At 44.3% G+C, this 19247-nt stretch overlaps 1 protein-coding gene and 1 long non-coding RNA gene across 4 annotated transcripts in view; one reads left to right on the top strand and one right to left on the bottom strand.

Annotated features, from left to right (window-relative positions):
* The window catches only part of LOC122540987 (uncharacterized), a 43081-nt gene extending 38197 nt beyond the window's left edge, over positions 1-4884 (top strand). Inside the window, exon 3 of the long non-coding RNA XR_006309481.2 lies at positions 4443-4884. This is a non-coding gene — a long non-coding RNA (uncharacterized LOC122540987). The remainder of the gene's footprint in view (positions 1-4442) is intronic.
* Positions 1-19247, bottom strand: part of LOC122540985 (guanine nucleotide-binding protein subunit beta-5) — an 88816-nt gene that overhangs the window by 15141 nt on the left and 54428 nt on the right. For all 3 annotated transcript variants that reach the window (XM_087981429.1, XM_043677387.2, XM_043677388.2), the window contains 3 exons: positions 15532-15623; positions 15235-15283; positions 4905-5001 (listed from right to left, as the gene is read on the bottom strand). In XM_087981429.1, coding sequence (XP_087837555.1) covers positions 4905-5001; positions 15235-15283; positions 15532-15623 — 238 coding nt within the window. The remainder of the gene's footprint in view (positions 1-4904; positions 5002-15234; positions 15284-15531; positions 15624-19247) is intronic.

The raw sequence follows: 19247 nt of genomic DNA on the forward strand, positions 1-19247 counted from the left end.
AACTCTCTATCGTCCTGACAGATAGTGAAACATTGCAAATAGCTGTTTCAAGGATGGATTGTCTTTTCACCGTATGTGGAAAACCACTGCTTCCCAGATTTAGCAAGGAGGAATCACAGAATCATAGAAATCCTACAGTGTGGAAACAGGCCATTTGGCCCAACAAGTCCACACCGATCCTCCGAAGAGTAACCCATCCAGACTCATTCCCCTAACTTATTGCTCTAGATTTATCCCTAACTAATGCATCTAACCTACATATCCCTGAACAATAGGGGCAATTTAGCATTGCCAATTCACCCAACCTGCACATCTTTGGATTGTAAGGAAACTAGAGCACCCGGAGGAAACCCATGCAGACACTGGGAGAATGTCCAAAATCCACACAGAACGTTACCCGATGCTGGAATCGAACTTGGGTCGTTGGCACTGTGAGGCAGCAGTGCTAACCACTGAGCCACCGAACGGGCAGGAATTCTGACCTGTGCCACTACACTGCTCTCAGATTCCCTGGGCTTCCCGGGAAGGGTCTTTGGGTCCATCACTCAAGAAGGAGCAAATGAAGTATTTTTAACAATGTACAAAATGGGGGAAGGAGGACTCTCATGGCCTCCTGCCTCCCCAGGTTATCTCATCCTGTGTCCCGATGGAGGGATGTCTTGAGAGGTTTGTGCAGGGGCTTCATGCTGCTAATCCTACAAATGGGGCAAGTCCAAAAATGAATAGTGTTGGTGTTTATTTTTAAGTTTGAAGTCCACCTCCCCAAACAATGGTCTAAAATCATCACACATTATCATTACTACAGCACTTACGTTTCCCAGCTCTCATTCTGCAATCCTTCCCACCTCTACAGTTTTTGCTACAAAGCAAAGGGGAGTTCATCAGTACAGCACTGACACTATGCAAATAGCATGGTGCCAGGGACATCACATGTTTAATAGACACAGAGCCTTTTGGGGCGCAATTATTCAATGTTCAGCAACCATCCATTTAGAAAGAACCATTTATGTATATTATTTAAGCCTTTCTCTTATGGACAAAAATGGATTGGTTGAATATCCCTTTTGCATTTTCTCTCCAGTTTTATTGAACAGTTCAGTCAGACCCTCATCTCTTTGACTAAATGACATTTCCTTTTCACTACTGTCATCAACATGTTTTTGTTCTGAGCCACAGTTATACTGAACAAAAAATATTTTGCTTGGAAAGTCCCCATAACATTAAAATTCCTGACAGTGATCAACAATATTTTGAATTGGATTAGTTTTCAAACATACTTTTTATTTTATAGCCTTACTGGGAATGGAGAGATGGACCTTTGTTGTACAGTTTCAAAACTCTTTCATATAGCCTGTGTTGTGTATTTTACATGAGATCAATACAATAGATGTTCTTACACTGTAAATGACTTCATTAAATTATAATCACAAATCCCTTGCTGATTATTTTCTGTAAACAGTCTGACCTTTTATTTTCTCAAAGTGAGTTATGCTGCTATTGTATCTTTACAAAAACTTGTGCCATCAAGTGGTCTGCAAGTTTTCACCTCTCACTGGGGCAGTCACTGGCACTAAATCTGAGGGAAGTAAAATAACTGACCTAGTGGAAGCTATGTGTCCTTGAAAAAGACAGGTTAACATTACATTGGAGAACAAGCATGTATGAGAGAAATGGATTCTACCTGTCCCTGATGTTGCGAAGGATGGGCCTGGCCTCACCGCTGCTGAACACTCCAAGTAGTTGGACTGTTCCGTATTACCTGTCCTTCGTGGAGAAATGTATGAAAGAAAACATCTTTGACCACAAGTCCATCAGGAAGTGGTCAGCACCTAGCGTTCTTGAGACACTTTGGGAAAAAGAGAGAGCAGATCCTGTTGAACGGTTTCCTGTGCAGACTACCAAAGTCATTTGGCAGAATATCTCATTGCCAGAACTTTTAAACAAGCACCAGGTCATGGCTTGGCTGGTGGTGAGAAGTGCCCTGCCTGTGAGATTCTTTATGTGTGCCCGGACTGTCTGCGCCACCACACGCTGCCCTCAAAGCAGCTGTGGAGGGGACGAGACTGTCACACATCTCCTTCTGGACTGTGCCTATGCAAACAAAGTCTGGAGAGGAATGCAGTGGTGTTTCTCAAGGTTCGTCTCAAGCAGCTCCGTGACATGGGGCTACGTGCTCTACAGTCTGTTCCCTTGAATGCACACAAAAATACAAGAACACAAAAATATACTGATGCCAACCTCCAACTCCTACTCAAACAGACATAATGTAGGATTTGGGTACTATGGGCGGCACGGTGGCACGGGGGGGGGAGGTGTCTACAGTTTGGGGGAGTCTTTATATGACATCCAAAATATCTACACAGATTCCACATTGTCAGAAAAAATATCTTTCCTTACTGTTATGTTAATTTCCACTTTAACCAGCAAAGCAATTGTTTGCATGTCACTGTTTGTGTATTCAATGAGACTTTGTTCTGACATGTCATTTTGTCATTGGGAGGTTACAGGAAAGTATGTACTCACTCTTATAATTACACAGATTAAAGTGCATGTGATGGTGTGTCGTTTATTGGAGAACTGGTTGACAGACAGGAGACAATGTGTAGGAATAAACAAGTCTTTTTCAGAATGGCAGACAATGACTATTGGGGTATTGCAGGCATCAGTGCTTGGACCACAGCTATTCAAAATATGTTTGAACGATACAATTATTGACAATTTTGTTCAGGAGTGGCTGCACCTATTACGTTGTAAGATGAGCAGTGGGTTTACAAATGTCTCTACCTCAAGTGGAGAAAGAAGGGAATCAGGCTATGGTGTCAAAAGAAAGGCAAGATAAAGGGTGACCTTTGCTATCATCCGCTCTCCAAGTGCCTATTATCTAGTAATTTGCTTGTTTCATGTGACTTTGGATCCACTGCAGCCAGGGACATCTCCTTGGCCACGTCCATGATCAGTCTTGAATGCACTGAAGTTCTGTTCTGACATCACATGCTTTCACCATACACAGGATGTTTACAACACAGAAAGAGACCACTCAGCCCATCATGTCTGTACTGGCTCTCAGTGAGAACAATTCACCATGTAGGTTTTTCACAGAATTATAATATTAATTATTATAATTTATAATCAGACTCTTAAAAGACTTTTTTAAATTAATCTGATAGAAACCAGTTTATATATATATATTTCCGTTATGAAGTTCACTCTTATTTTAATCAATTACAGATTTGATTTTTAAAAAAATTTGAAATGGTTTTCTGTGCAATTTGAAATCTTCCCCAGCATCTCTTCCTTGTTAGTTGTGTCCTTGGAGTGGATGTTGACAGAACTAATTTGACATATTCATCCATGTACTAAAGAAGAACATCCATCCCCTAATGTTTGCAAATCAATTTTACCAATTTGCTTAATAGATCCATTATTGAAAAATCATCTTATTTGGAAACAAGCGTTAACTTTGAAAGGTTAGTTAAAATTCCCTTAACAATTAATAATTAGTAAAAGTATTAACTACATCCTTCAAAAGCTTTGGGAACTATATTTAGAGAAACTGGCAGCAATCATTTGAAAGGATATCTATGTAATTTTCTTTCTCTCCATTCCTGGCAATTCATTATGTATTTAATTTTGGGTTCCCAAACTGGAAGTGCTGCACTGACATAATACTCACAGGTCAGGTATCTAAGAACAACTCAAGTCTGCTTAATCATTAGATTCTGGATTAGTGGTGCTGGAAGAGCACAGCAATTCAGGCAGCATCCGAGGACAGGCAAAATCGACGTTTCGGGCAAAAGCCCTTCATCAGGAATAAAGGCAGAGAGCCTGAAGCATGGAGAGATAAGCTAGAGGAGGGTGGGGGTGGGGAGAGAGTAGCATAGAGTACAATAGGTCAGTGGGGAAGGAGATGAAGGTGATAGGTCAGGGAAGAGAGGGTGGAGTGGATAGGTGGAAAAGGAGCTGGGCAGGTCGGACAAGTCTGGACAAGTCGAGTTACTGGAGGTTAGAAACTAGGATGAGGTGGGGGAAGGGGAAATGAGGAAACTGTTGAAATCCACATTGATGCCCTGGGGTTGAAGTGTTCCGAGGCGGAAGATGAGGCGTTCTTCCTCCAGGCGTCTGGTGGTGAGGGAGCGGCGGTGGAGGAGGCCCAGCACCTCCATATCCTCGGCAGAGTGGGAGGGGGAGTTGAAATGTTGAGCCACTGGGCGATTTGGTTGATTGATGCGGGTGTCTCTGAGATGTTCCCTAAAGCGCTCTGCTAGGAGGCGTCCAATCTCCCCAATGTAGAGGAGACCGCACCGGGAGCAACGGATACAATAGATGATATTAGTGGATGTGCAGGTAAAACTTTGATGGATGTGGAAGGCTATACTACGACCAAATGGCATTGAAAGTACTAATCATTGCCATTAACTGCATATCTTTCTTTATTTCAACAGGATAAGAAGAGACTGGATGTTCATGCTTGGAAAGAGAGAGGGTATCCTTGGAGAGGGAGCACACTGTGTCCATCAATGCTCTCGATGCCTTTAGAGAGAGGTGGTCACCATGGGGGACACAGTGCTTTATTTCCCCGTCTAACTCCATTTTGATTGAATTCCTTCCTGCTCTCTCTACCCCCACCTCACCTTTGGTGGCTTGCATTGCCCTTAATGGGCTTTGCTTGTAAACATTCAACTGGCCATCTTGGTGTTTTACTGGTGGTGGTTACTAGTTTGGGAAAAAAAAATCGCAGTGATTTTGGTGGTAGGAAGGTCACTCCGCTGTGCGTAATAATAAAAAACGAATGGACAACACAGAGGACTGAAGTCCAAGTTTAGATTCGATGGTGTTTTTTCAGCCTTTGAGTGTAATTCTCATTTCCTAGAATTGGCTGTTTTAGCCATTATGAAGATACTCACCACTCAGTGAAAAGTCTACACTGGAGGCACCAAAGATAATACTGTCCTTTGAATAGATGGCTACTTCTCTGTCTGCACGGAGATCATACAGACGACACTGTAAAACAGGCAACAGTCTTATGAAAATCTTAAATTATTATAATTTCAGACTTACTTTGAAAACTGTAGAGATGCTGATGGTTTAAAATTTGTCAAGGAAGAATGGGACACTTTAAAAGATATTCCAGTTTCAGTTCAAAACAATCCAACTCTCAAAAGACAGATCCTTTGGTTTTCTTGAAGGCTGCATATCTTTATAAATGGGCAGATGCTTGGTAAACTTTTTTAAAGGTGGTTAAAGCACGGTGTATGACTATGTATGTTAATTCTGTGGAATTCCAGGAGACAATTGGTAAATTCTGTTATATCAGACTGGGTGGAAGTGAGGAGATTGGCAAAACGAAAGGTGACAAGACTATATAGATAGTGGACAGGATACTCTAAATGGCAGGAAGTGACTAGTGATGTCCCACAAGCATGTGTGCTGGGCCTCAACAAGCCACTTTATTCATTAACTTGGATGGTGGGTTCGAAAGCCACATATCCAATTTTATAATGACACAAGCATGTGAGTACAGTAAGCACTGTGTATTGAAATGGACAATCACCACAAGAGATATTGTGCGCTTAAGTGAATTGTCAAAATTGTGGCACTGCGTGGTCATCCACTTCAGACCTAAAAAGGTCTCTGCTCCACAGTCACTGTTGCTATTATGGAGGAGATGCTCACAACCCCAAAAAATAAATATAAGATCATGGAAGCAGGCCATTCAGCCCATCGAGCCTGCACTGACTCTCCACAGAACATCCCACACAGACCCTACCCCCTACCCCCATAACTCTGTATGGCTAATCCAACTAGCCTGCACATCCCTGGACACTATGGGGCAATTTAGCATGGCCAATCCACTTAGCCTGCACATCTTTGGGCTGTGAGAGAAAACCCAGAACATAAGGTAGAAACCCACACAGACATAGGAAGAATATATAAACTTTACACAGACAGTTGCCTGAGGATGAAATCTATGACCCTGTGACCCTACTGGGGGTCGTGACCCACAGATTGGGGGCCCTTAATTAAATAAACTGGGACTATATTCCCTAGAATTCAGAAAGCCAAAAGGCATCTTGTTGGGTGGTTTGGGGATATTTCAGGTAGATTGGGGGAACCTACCTTCACTTGCTGGGATGTTTAGGACTAAAGACATAATTACCAAAAAAAATGCTTCAGGATTGAATTGAGGAAGCTGTGGGTCTACCCACAGCACATGGACTGCAGGAGTTCAAGATAGCAGCTCACCATCAGTATCTCAAGGACATGCTCACATTCCATCAATAAACAAAATAAACACTTCAATACAGAAGCGTTAGTTGGAGTTTGGAACACTCTCCTTTGAATGGTAGAAGACATTAGATCATTCTTAATATTAAAATTGTGCATGATAGATTTTGGTTATCCAAAGGTATCAAGGAATGTCTGCCAAAAACGAGTATGTGAATTTAGGCCACAAATGAGCCATGATCATACTGAGCGATAGAATCGGTTGAGGGGTTAAATGGCTTCTTCCGGTTCTGATCTTCTTACTTCCCTCTCTTCCTGCCCTGCCCTGCCCTGCTCTGCCTACCCATGCCCACTTGAACTGGTCACAAAGCGACCCGGCTTTCTATTACAAATGACAATTGCCCGTATTCTTGTATGCTGCCCCCAAAGCACAAAAATTGAAAACCTCGCCCTCACCTTTAACCCATAAGCAGCTTTGTTCCACCTGAACTATACACCCACCTTCAGGCTTCCATTACGACCAGTGATCACCAATCCTTAGACGCTGGTCTTTTGTGGAATCCCCATCTCTTTGTCCCCTCATTAGTAGCAAAAACCTCAGCTTCCATTGTCACTGTGATGCTGCTGCTCCTTTAACAAGGTTAGATTGCCCTTGTTTTTTTTTAAGAAGTCACACCCAGGTTCCAAAATGTCTGGGTTAATCTACTCGGGGAAGCTTTAAAATTTTTAAAACAAAACACTTGTACAATGAAATACAGTTCTCCCGGCTCAGCATTTCTCTGGTTTGGTTGGGTTTTAGAAGTCTGGCTGTTCAGAGCCAGCAGCCAGTCAGTTTTGAGGCTGCTGGTCAAAGAAACAGCTACATGGAAGAAGGTGTTCCATATTGAACCTCTCTGCCATCTCTCTCTCTCTCTCTCCTGTAAGGCCGTGTTTGATTTTTCTTTTTTTGCAAAGGTGTGTTTTTGGGGATTGTTGCAAGTATTTGGAACAGCATCAATAAGTTGGGATAATCTGTTGGGTTTTTGGATAGGTTAAGTTATTTAATATTCTATTCTCTTTTATTTGTGCTTCATTTGGTAATTTTGCAAATAAATTCTATTTTGTTTAAAACTAAGTGGTTGGGCCAGCTGCATCCCTCCTGGAATATCCATTCTATATCTACTTGAAACAAATGGCAAAGTTAAGGTCTGGGCTACTTTCCTGAAATGTTTTGAGGGGGTCTGACCTGGTCCATAACAGTTTGGGGGCTCTCTAGTTCCGATTTGGATTAGGGTTGCTGGACCCGAAGGCAGCGAGTGGTATGTGCTTGTGTCTTTTGTTCTGGGTGTTGATTTTAGTTGTGCTTGGGAATTGCAGTGGCTCTTTCAGTCACCAAGAGTTTTCTGGGGGTGGAAGAAGTCGGTCTGGGAGCTTTGGAAAAGGTGAATAAGGCCAAGCTGCTGGAATTAGCAGACAGACAATCTTGAGTTGCAGTTGCCTCCCCGAGGAAAGGAGAGATAATTATGGCAATAGCTCAGCATTTAACTTTGCTGGAAACACCATCAGAATCTTTGGAGATGGCTAAAATTCAACTAAAGCAGCCTGAGTTAGAGGCAAAAGACTAAGGGCAACCTAACTTTGTTGAAGGAGATGCATCATCACATCGCACAATCTGCCAGTTCCTCCCTACGGCATTTCGCCTCCTCCCCATTTCAATCTTCCTCTTCAAAAGCGCTCTCATAAACAAAACAAACAAAATGCATTCTCAACTGAATATTCAACCACCTCTAAAGCACTCCCACCCAGGCTTGGCACCTGTTCCTTACTACTCTCATCTATTTCTCTCTCCCCACCTCCAGTCCACTCCCAGCCCTATCTAAAATCCCTTGGAACACCGCACTAAATGCTTTACATAACTGTCTGCTGCTGTTGTTGGCAAAGATTCACAGATACCAAGAGACTTCCGGCCCACCCACCATTCATAGATATCAATCATTGATGGAACAAATAATCCTCAGAGCTCCTGAGTGTTTGATTACATCTGAAAAAAAAAAATCTGCTAATTTTCCGCAAATGTTTCCAAGATCGAGAGCTGATAGCTTCTGGCTCAAGAGAGAAAGGTTAATGTTGTTGATTAAAAAGTTCTGAAGGTTTACAGTTTACTGACTCCACATCAGTGGAGTCCTTCATTGGCAGCAAAACACTTTGAGATGTTAGCCAAAAAGTGCTAGATAGATATATATCTTTCTTTTCTCACGTAATTGCAATCACACACAGGTAATATTCCTGTATTCTCAAACCTCAGGATGTGACGTTGGGGAATATTGTGTTTTTTAAAAAGCTATTTCTATTCCCTCGCTGCTCCACTTTCCTTGCTTGCAAATGGATATATTCCTATCCTGGATGGAGCCAGTCAGGACCATCAAAATGAAATTGGAAACAAAACAGGAAAAGATTTCAGCGTTTTTCTTCAACAAATTTAAAGGCTTCAATCAAATCTGTGGCTTCCAATGTTCGTGATGGGGACTAGCTCATGAAAGAATAGGGAATTTCTGAACTGACATTAAGTGTTAAAATAACCCTGCGAAGTTCTGTAAACTTCCAGCTCAAAGTTTAAGAGCAAGGTACCATAGTCTAGATCTGATGAATCACTCTTTCAGCAAGAGTGGAGGGTATTTTCCACAAACAGAATGCTATCATCAGTTTCAGAAGAGCATCTTACCCACAACAGAACTGAGCTGGTGTGGTTGTGTTTCAGTTTTTATGTGATGACATAACAGGCTATTGCAAGCAAACAATCCCAGTAACTGGTTGAACAAATTGGTGGCACGTTAGCTCAATGGTCACCATTACTGCCTCACAGTTCCAGGAACCTGGGTTCAATTCCAGCCTTGGGGGACCATCTGTGTGGAATTTGCACATTCTCCCAGTGTCTGTCAGGGTTTCCTCTGGGTGCTCCAGTTTCCTCCCACAGTCCAAAGATGTGCATGTTAGATGAAGTGGCCATGCTAAATTGCCCTGTAGTATCTAGGGATGTGCGGGTTAGCCACAGTAAAAACCTCATGCAGGGTTATGGGGATGGGGTGGGGGCTGGGTCTGGATGAGATACTCTTTGGAGGATTGGTGCAGACTTGATGGGCCAAATGGCAGTTTTCTTTCTGTAGGGATTCTATGATTCTAACAAATCAAACACCATGGTGAAATCATATAGGGGCCTGAGTGACATGAGCTATGGCAAGGTGTGTGACATAAGAGGATGACAAATACCACGAGGCTCATCTCGACATTGAGTTCAGCTCACTCCATCTCCTCAGTAGCAAAGCGTGCTGAGATTCCCATCAGGCAGCAGTCAGATCTCACTTAATGGGGATTAACAGCGATTATTAAACACCTCGTTAATGCCACACTTGTCTTATTACTAATGAGCCTCCTGTCTTGCAAAACAAGTTGTCAGAAAGACTCGACAAGGAAGTTGGAGCAGGTACCTGGTGGATTCAGCTCATTGCCTGTCCCAAACGACCTCTATGTTGGACACTGGGCAACAACATCTCACGACATGATCCTCAGGCACCAGCCTCACAAAGCTTTCACCTAAGGCATTGGCATCTTGCAACTGCCAACGCATCCTGACCATCATGGCAACTGTCTGATTCACTGGATGGCTGCTCATGAGGCAAGAGTCGAAAAGTATGGCGCTGGAAAAGCACAGCCGGTCAGGCAGCATCTGAGGAGCAGAAGAATTGATATTTTGGGCAGAAGCCCTTCATCAGGAATTGGGGGGGACCGGAGAGCATCTGCAGTCCTCACTTTCTCCTGCTCACGAGGCAAGGCTTGCATTGCAGGGTGCTCTGCAAATAGCATCGAGAAGGCTGCTGTAGGGACACTGTGCTCAGGGACAGGCTCCCAGCTCACAAAATGGACCAGGCTACATCTCAGGGCTGCTTGCTCGCGCTCCTAGTGTTCGTTCATTTTGTGCCCACCTGCAGGCTCACACCATCCATGCCCTGCCTTGTCACGCAGTGCCATGCCTGTAAGCACATTGGCACTTCAGCCAGAGTTCACTACTGCCATTTTAAGCCCAGACAGGCTGCCTGTTGTGTTTGGCATTGTTGAACTATCGGGGCATTTTGGTGAATGGCACACGCAGAGATACAGCATGTGCCAGTTGCCTGCGCAGCAAGCACCGGAGTCAAAACGTGCAGTGCTGGAAAAGCAGCCGGTCAGGCAGCATCCGAGGAGCAGGAGAGTCGGAGTTTCGAGCATAAACTCTTCATCAGGAATGTGCTGTAAGCACACTGCACCTTTGTTCAATTCAGTGGACATGTCGGAAACTGGGTGGGGCCAGTCTTCTGTCCAGATAAGGGGAACAGATATTGGTCAGGGGAGGGTGGGTGCTGTTTTTGTCAGTCAGGGAAACTGCCACACACACTTCAGTGGCTTTCTCATGGTTGACCCTCCACTTGGAATTCTCACATTGGGGGATCTGCTCCATTATACTCAGGCAACTGTTCAGCGGTCAGTCCTGTAGGACCAGTACAAATAGCAAGCAGAATGGCATGTTGTCAGTCAGAGAGCTATGAACACAGCAGGCTGGACTCTGCTCAGTCCTGTCTAGGGCTGCTCTTCCATGTCAGGCAAAAGCCTGGGCTGAACACAGTCCTGGGTATCTGCCCTTCAATCTTAGAGCATTATCACTGAATCCCCTACTGTCAACATCCTTAGGGTCATCATTGACAAGAAACTCATCTGGACTCACCATATGAACACAGTGGCTACAAGAGCAGGTCAGAGACTAGGGATACTGCGGTGCGTAACTCACCTCCTGACACCGCAATGTCTCTCCACCATCTACAAGGCCACAAGTCAGGAGTGTGATGGGATATCCCACACCTGCCTGGATGGATGCAGCTCCAACAACACTCAAATAGCTTGACACCATCCAGGACAAAGCAACCCACTTGACTGGCACTACATCTACAAACATTCAATCCCTCCACCATCGGTGCTCAGTATCAGCAATGTGTACTATCTACAAGATGCACTGCAGAAACTCACCAAAGATCCTGAGGCAGCACCTTCCAAACCCATGATCAGTTCCATCTAGAAGGACAAGGGCAGCAGGTACTTGGGAACGCCACCACCTGCAAGTTCCCCTCTAAGCCACTCACCACCCTGACTTGGAAATATACCGCCGTTCCTTCACAGTCGTTGGGTCAAAATCCTGGAATTCCCTCCCTACCGACATTGTGGGTTAACCCAGAGCAAGTGGATTGCAGCAATTCAAGAAGGCGACTCACCACCACCTTCTCAAGGGCAAATAGGGATGGGCTATCAGTGCTGGCCAGCCAGCTATGCCCATGTCCCACAAATGAATTATAAAAAAAGCTTTCAAGATGGAAACCTGCCAGGGCAGTGGGGGCATCAATGACTGAGGCAGGATTCGGGGGGGATCAAAGCTTGGGTCAGAGAGGGAAGCAGATGTATTTATAGAGGTAGGGATAAGAACAATGAGAGGGGGAAATTCAACGGGAAGACAGCGGGCAGGGGAATTTGGTACAGCGTTGAACACTGGAGTGCGGGGGGGGGGGGGGGGGGGGTTTGTTGGCAGTAACCAGCACAGAGGAGAAGAGCAGGGTGGGCACCATTTGGGTGTAATGCTCAGGATTCGGGGGCAGGGAGGAACAGTAATGAACAAAGCTCAACACGATGCATTTCCACATTGTGGGGAGGACTGGAAATGTGACGTGGAGGTATTGAGAGGTATGGGGGACATGCAGGCTCTAGGGGTGGGGTACCTTGTGACCAAGCACAGCTCAGTGTTCACCACTATCATGGTGTCCCACCATGACTTTCCCTTCTCTACAGATAAAATGGTACTGGAAACTGTCTGGAACAATATCTGGGGATGGCGGGGGGCAAGGGAGCATTGGTTTGATGGCTGACAAGCTCCGTATTTGCTGACACTGCAACATCAAAAACATGATGCAGCCATTTGCAAAACTCAACGATATTTCATTTACAAACACTGATTTGCTAGCGTGCAAATTGAGGCTGTTTAAGGATCAGTGGCCAGTCAAAGGCAGTTTGATGCATGCGTTTGGTGCTTGCACATTGAGGTAAAAACAATGACTGCAGATGCTGGAAACCAGATTCTGGATTAGTGGTGCTGGAAGAGCACAGCAGTTCAGGCAGCATCCGAGGAGCTTCGAAATCGACGTTTCGGGCAAAAGCCCTTCATCAGGAATTTATTCCTGATAAAGGGCTTTTGCCCGAAATGTCGATTTCGAAGCTCCTTGGATGCTGCCTGAATTGCTGTGCTCAGCTTGCACATTGAACCTGGTCATCTCAATAATATTGAAGAAAGCAGCAATGATGGTTCAAAAATGGAAACCACAATTCATTCAACTTCCATGGGTCCTGTGTGAGCCACACCAGTGAGAGTTCTTCTCTGTCATGGAGGTGGGTCAGGCTTCTGTGCTGAATGCTGATTCAGGGTTTGATTGGGAGGAGGATACGAAGGGGGGTGTTGTTCTCATTGCCATTGGTCATCATTCAGCCGGTGTGGCACCTTTGACAAGTTACTGTACACGCGGAGGTAGAATCCTCATGTCAATGTATCATCCACATTCAGCATGCTTCACTGCATGGTCAGCTCTCGCCTGGACAATGTGCCACCAATGACTGCCCTGAGACCTAATATCCTCCTTCACTCCTTACGTTCCCAATGCTTACTCCTGTCCACTGGGAGTGCTGGGCCCTACTGCTGCTGGGATGTTGGTTGCTGTGGGGGCTGCCTTCCCTGGATACAGGAGGACCAGGGCTGATGGGATGCCCAGGAACAGCACTAGATCATCACCACCCCCCCACACCCCCACCCTCCCCCCACCCGCCCCGTGAAGGACACGGAGCGCCTGGCTCAGGGAGTGGTCACAGCCGCACGCCCCTTCAGGATCATGGAGACACTGCGCAGGAGGAGGTGCAGCTCCCACTCCATTTCCTGAGGATGAGTGAGGGGCAGTGCCAATGCAGGCTCCATATATCCCGGGACACAGGGATGGAGTTGAGCTGCAGGAGTAGGAGGCTGTCCTTTCCCTGGAGCCGGGAAGGTGACCATTGTCTTAAACATCTTTACCATTGGCACTTTCCAGGCAGTAACCGGTGCCCAGTGCGGGATCTCGCAGTTGTACTCTGACAAAAACATCAGGACAGTGACCAATGCTGTCTGGGCAACACCACACTGGATCATTTTGATCCCCCATGATGTGGTCAGTGCTGCTGCCCACGGGCAGTGGGATTCAGGACCAGAGCTGGTGTAGGGTGCCATCAACTGTACACAGGTGGCACTGACAGGGCTGTATCACAACAGGAGAATTCATCACCAGGAAGGGATTCCATTCCATCCTTGTCCGGGAGACCTGTGACCACTCTTCCTAGAGCTGTGTGCCCACTACCCTGGCACCTACTCCTACATCCTGGAGTTCTTTCATGTCGCGGTGGTTGTGAGGGTCAAGAGGCCTTACAAAGCTGCTTACTGAGGGACATGGGCTACCCAGTGTGAACATAGTTCATGATGCTGATGCTTTAGTGTTGCACTAATCTCAATCAGGCATTGATGGAGCAGAGTATGGAGCTCTTCCAGATGTGATTCTGCTGCCTTGACAGGTTGTGAGGGGGCCCTCTAGAAGAGCCCAGACATGGCTGGCTGTCTCATCCTGGTGTGCTGCACTCTGCACAACTACAGCAGGCAACAAAGTGAGGAGACGGATGTTGAGGAACTGGTGAACAACACCATTGTTCCAAGGAGGAGGATAGGACAATGGGTGAAGGAAGCTGACATTGTCCTTTACACAGATCAGCTGTGATGGGCGCCATTTGTCAGTAGGAACCTCACTGAAGAGAAGTGGGGGCAACAGACAATTGTTGACTGATAAATATTGTCGTCATGATGCTCAAGCCTTGAGCATCATGGGAGCAAAGGTCAGCCTCCGTTGGTTTCATTTCTTTTCCCTTTGCCATTCTGTAAATAAAAGCTCACATCTGTGTTCAAGTTTGTGAGATTGCTTGCCTGCATTGGGAACAAGGTAGCACTGACTTGGAAAGTGTTCAACAGGGTGTAGCCCCGGGACTCGTAAGTGAGTGGCCTAGTGGTTAAACAGAAATTAGATTGAGAAAAGAGGGTTGCATGTGCGAGGGAGTGCCGTCCGTGCCAAGGCAGCATGGCCTTCTAGCTGCTGTGCCACAATGTTGCTGGTGACGGGCAATATCCAAGTGCATAGCAGCCTTTCAAAGATGGTGAGGCCACGTAGGATGCCAGCCAAATGCCCCTGAACGGTGTCAAGTCTTGAGTGTTGGAGCTGCACTCATCTAGACAAGTGTTCTTGAAGCCCAGTTACTGGTGCAATGTGGCAGCCATCCTGTTCACAGCAAGCTCTCACAGACAATGTTGGTAATGTCGATTGAGGAACAAATATCTGCCAAATTATTTCTCCTGTTCTTGGAAATTGTGGCAGCAGATCCGTTACCACCACCTGAAATGACAGATTAGTTGAAGATCTTATCTGAAAAGCAGCCCCTTCAACAGTGCAGCACTCCCTCAGTACTGCGATGGAAACAGGGTCTGGAGCAGGATGCAAACCCACAGCCTCCTTACTCAGAGGACAGAGTGCTACCACAGAGCCACACAGAACACCATGATTGGGAATAACAGCAGTTCTGAGGAAACCACAAACCTCGACTTGACTCCTTTTTTTTAATAACCAAAAGCTGTCTCAAAACGATTTACTTAAATTCACCGAAATGAAAGATTGCTCAGGAACAGAAAATTTGAAGTATTTATATGCTATCACCCAATGGTGGCAAAAAAGTGCTACATAGTGTATCTAAAGGTTATTCACATTTAGCAGAACAAAATAAGACAGCAAGTTTGATGATCGTATGATGTTTGTCAGGACCTATTTTTGACAAAATAAAACTCTTCTATATAACATCCAGAGGAAACAATGATATGATCTCTGATTAAAGTTGACTTACCGTGGCATCATCTGAACCAGAAGCAAAAGCATCACCACTAGGGAAATACCTATTGTGAGAAAATGGACTTTAGCATCTGGTTTGCAACAGACCAGTGTATTACTGTAACCCAGAATGTTACATATTCTAGCTGTGTGACCATAGCTTCCATCTTAAACATATAACCATAGGATGCGCGCAGGCAGGCAAACACACACAACACACACACACACCATCCAACTTGTTAAACTAAATGAGGGAGTTAGTTCATAAATCTCTCGTGCAGTTTCAAGAATTTTACAGAATAAATGTACTAACCTAACACTGTTTATATCAGATTCATGCGTTTCAAAGGACTGGATACACTGACCAGAGCGCATGTCCCAAACCATTGCTTTCTTATCACAGCCCTGCAAGTAAATAAGAACATAAATAGACAAGAGATTGCATTTAACTGAAAAGTATTTAGTTGACTTTAATGACCATTAACTATGTCAAATGCAAGGAGAAATTAAAACAGATAAAAAGAAATGTGGGAAAGATCCCATACAATCTACTCCTGCTAACTCAAAGTCATTTATTGGAATTACCCATAAGATCATCTATTAGTTACTCAAAAATGGACACAACTGTTCTGATTAAATTGTTTTATTTGAATCATTGGATCATGAAATTTCTTTGTTTAAAAACAATTGAAATAATCAGGAGGGACTGTAATATGAAATGTTATAATGGGAGAGTTGTATGAATATTGGGTAACTCCCAATCATTCTCCTTTTGAATGACAATAGTTCACCCTCCTGCTGACTTGTTGAAATCAGCAGTTTGTGTTGGGGAGCTTGACGTTTTGGGGAGAATTGTTCACTACCATCGCCATCTCTGCGAAGGCATCTTCTTGCGCAGGATTCTACCTGACTAACCAGGGCACTCGGCTCATTGGTGGGGGTGAAAGAAAACAAAAGGCATTCCTATGTTGGAAAACAGCCAGCAGAAAGTGCAAATTTAATACACTTTGTCAATGACCACATCATGTCGATGTTTGAAATACTGTGAGCAGGATCTTATTCAACTGCAAAGTTAAAATTGGGCCTACTGCACCCAGTTGAATAAGTTTCCCCTCACCCCTCCTGGACTGTGATCTTTAGGTTTCAACCTTGACTCTTCCTGGAGAAAGCTGAAATAAGTTGAATGTCATGCTGCAAGTGATGTTGAGCTGTCTCTGGAAGCATGCTTAAAAAAAATGGATTACAATATTTGAATACCAGAGCATCTTTTATTTTACTTCTGGACATGAAAGCTCAAATCCATAGTTTTGGATTTTCGGCATTAATTCACAGGGTTAAGAGCTTGCTCTGCTGTTAGATTTTCACTCTGCTGCCATGAATGATGCCAAGCTCCAACTGCAGCAGAACTGAGAGAGGCTCCTGAGACCCCAGTCTGGGGACTGGGAATCCTTTGCAAGAGCCTGTTTTTGGTATGTGTTCTCCAGACACCTCAGAAGTGATAAAAAGAAGACATGATGAAATGAAGATTTGACGTGAGGAGTAACCTCTTCTTTATAATGCCACATTGCATTGTCAGAGACATGTGTTGCTGGAAAAGCGCAGCAGGTCAGGCAGCATCCAAGGAGCAGGAGAATTGATGTTTCGGGCATAAGCCCTTCTTCATTCCTGAAGAAGGGCTTATGCCCGAAACGTCGATTCTCCTGCTCCTTGGATGCTGCCTGACCTGCTGCGCTTTTCCAGCAACACATTTTTCAGCTCTGATCTCCAGCATCTGCAGTCCTCACTTTCTCATCGTCAGAGACATGCCCTTCTTAAAATCTTTAATTGTTACAGGACATGATCGTTGGCCACTCTGATCTATGGTAACATTTGTAACTCAATGTTCAAGCCGTATTTCCCTGTCAATATATTCCTTCTGTCAAATATTAGTCACATTCAGCTTTAAATGTGCTGACTGAAACGGATCAGTAGTCAACTGTAGCAATATAATCCACTTTCAAAAGAATGTTTTGCACACAATAAATCATTTTAATTCTCATATTGAACTTCCAGCACCAATCCTGAATCAGTGCCCCAATTTTCTTTTTAACCATTTGAACAAACAATCATCCTCCAGTTCAAGACAGAATTGGAAGGGAAGGAAATGGTCCACTTTTCATTTTAATTCGCTTCTTGCAGAAATTCTTGTCCAAGGATGAGATCACTCCAACAATAAACCAGTAAAACCACTGCACAGCCTTGAGCTAATGCATGTACATTGACCAGTAATTTTCCTGATGCACCAATAATAAAGAAATGGAAAGTACCTGAATTAAATCAATTGGGGGTGGGGAAAATCTGATCATTTTAAAGAGAACAACAAAGAAAAGCTGGAATTTTACAAATTGAAAACTTTGATTGAACAAGGGAAATTTCCCTCAGAATTCTTCTGGACTTTTTGATAATACACCTTCAAGAGGACATTTAATGTGTGCAGATCATAGCTGTTAATGTTGAAAGACTCTGCATGCTATAGAGTCTCATAAACAGAGACAGATTAATCATTCAGCACATTCCGATATTCTCCCAGTAGCCTGTCCTATGGATGGATGGTTACATTATTTTCACAGGCTCCTTTTCCTGGGAGGATCCCAAAGAATTCTGAGTCCTTTTATGGTAGCTTGTCAACTCCTGATTGCAAGACAACTGTCATGGTTTCTACAGAAAGAATTAATGCAGGGCATTAACTGGCCATTAAAGAACAATGACAGGTTTTCACAAGCAGGTTGCATCTGCTCGTACAGTTTCTCAGTGAGAAGAAAAGCAAATGATCAAATTATTTTTTAATGAGATTACAATCCAGCATCTGCATATCACAGTGATTCCCCTGCTGCACCACAGCAGACATGCTCAATCTTGCAGACTCAGGTCTATAAATGGAACCAATTATCTCCCTAAAATCCAATTTAAAGTTAATTACAGATGGAAGGTCAGAACAGAAAATCTTTCTGTTATGCTCCTATCATGGACAAATTAAATTGAGAAAAACTGAAAATAAATGTGGAACAGATGAAGTGAAACAGCAATGCTACTTTGCCCACAGCTCCTGGGGAAACATAATTGCAACCATTTCGATGCTCCAGCATCGTAAAAACTCATTAAAGTGGGATATTTGGAATCAATGGAGTGGATTTGATGGACCCCTCTGGATTAATTTGTCTGGCTAGGAGAGGAGAACTGGAATGTGGAAGTCATAAAGTTAACCAAATGGCCTTCCCACTCACCCTTGGCGTTTCTCCCATATTAAAGGAACAGGGAAGGTGTCAGGTAACCCGCACGCCCTTGGGCCTAGTGAGGATTTAAAGTAGCCATTTAACAACCAGTTAATGCCCTGTTATTGTTCTTTACATGGAAGCAATCTCTAGTCATCTTGAAATCAGTATTTGACTGACGTACCCCTGAAGGATTTAACCAGGAGAAGGTGCCTCCAATAATGATTCAACCATCCTGGAGAGGGACTACTTAAAAAACATCTGCATTTCCCAAATCAGTCTCTACTTCTGAGACTCTTTAGCATGCAGCAGCTTTTAACATTAATAAATATGAACATTAAATGTCCAATTGAAAATGTATTATCAAGGAGTCCTAAAGAATTCTAAGGAAAATTTCCTGTGTTCTACCAAAGTTTACAAATATTAGAATTTCAGTCGCTCCTTTTTATTGTTCTCTTAAAAGCAATCAAATGTTCCCACTTAAGGCAACTGAGGGCTTCATTCTGCCTCAGCTGCTCTTTCACCCATGACAGAGGAAGGCAGAGCCTGGCAAGATTTTACTACACTGGGCTGTTGGGCAAGCAGGATAGGATTTTCTTTCTGGGTTCCCGTAGCCATCTGTGACACCCCACTCAGCACCTTTCCCTCCTCTTTAAGTATCTCACCCTGAAGGCCTCTCAAAGCTAACAGCCCAACCTTAGGTACAGCAGTCAAGCCAATCCAAAGCCCAAGTCTGCACTGGAGGTCCAGACTCCAACACTAGTGTATTGGGACCACC

The sequence above is a fragment of the Chiloscyllium plagiosum genome, unplaced genomic scaffold (assembly GCF_037043375.1).
Source record: "Chiloscyllium plagiosum isolate Xiang-an unplaced genomic scaffold, Cpla_swu_hap1 HiC_scaffold_39, whole genome shotgun sequence".
NCBI lineage: Eukaryota > Metazoa > Chordata > Chondrichthyes > Orectolobiformes > Hemiscylliidae > Chiloscyllium > Chiloscyllium plagiosum.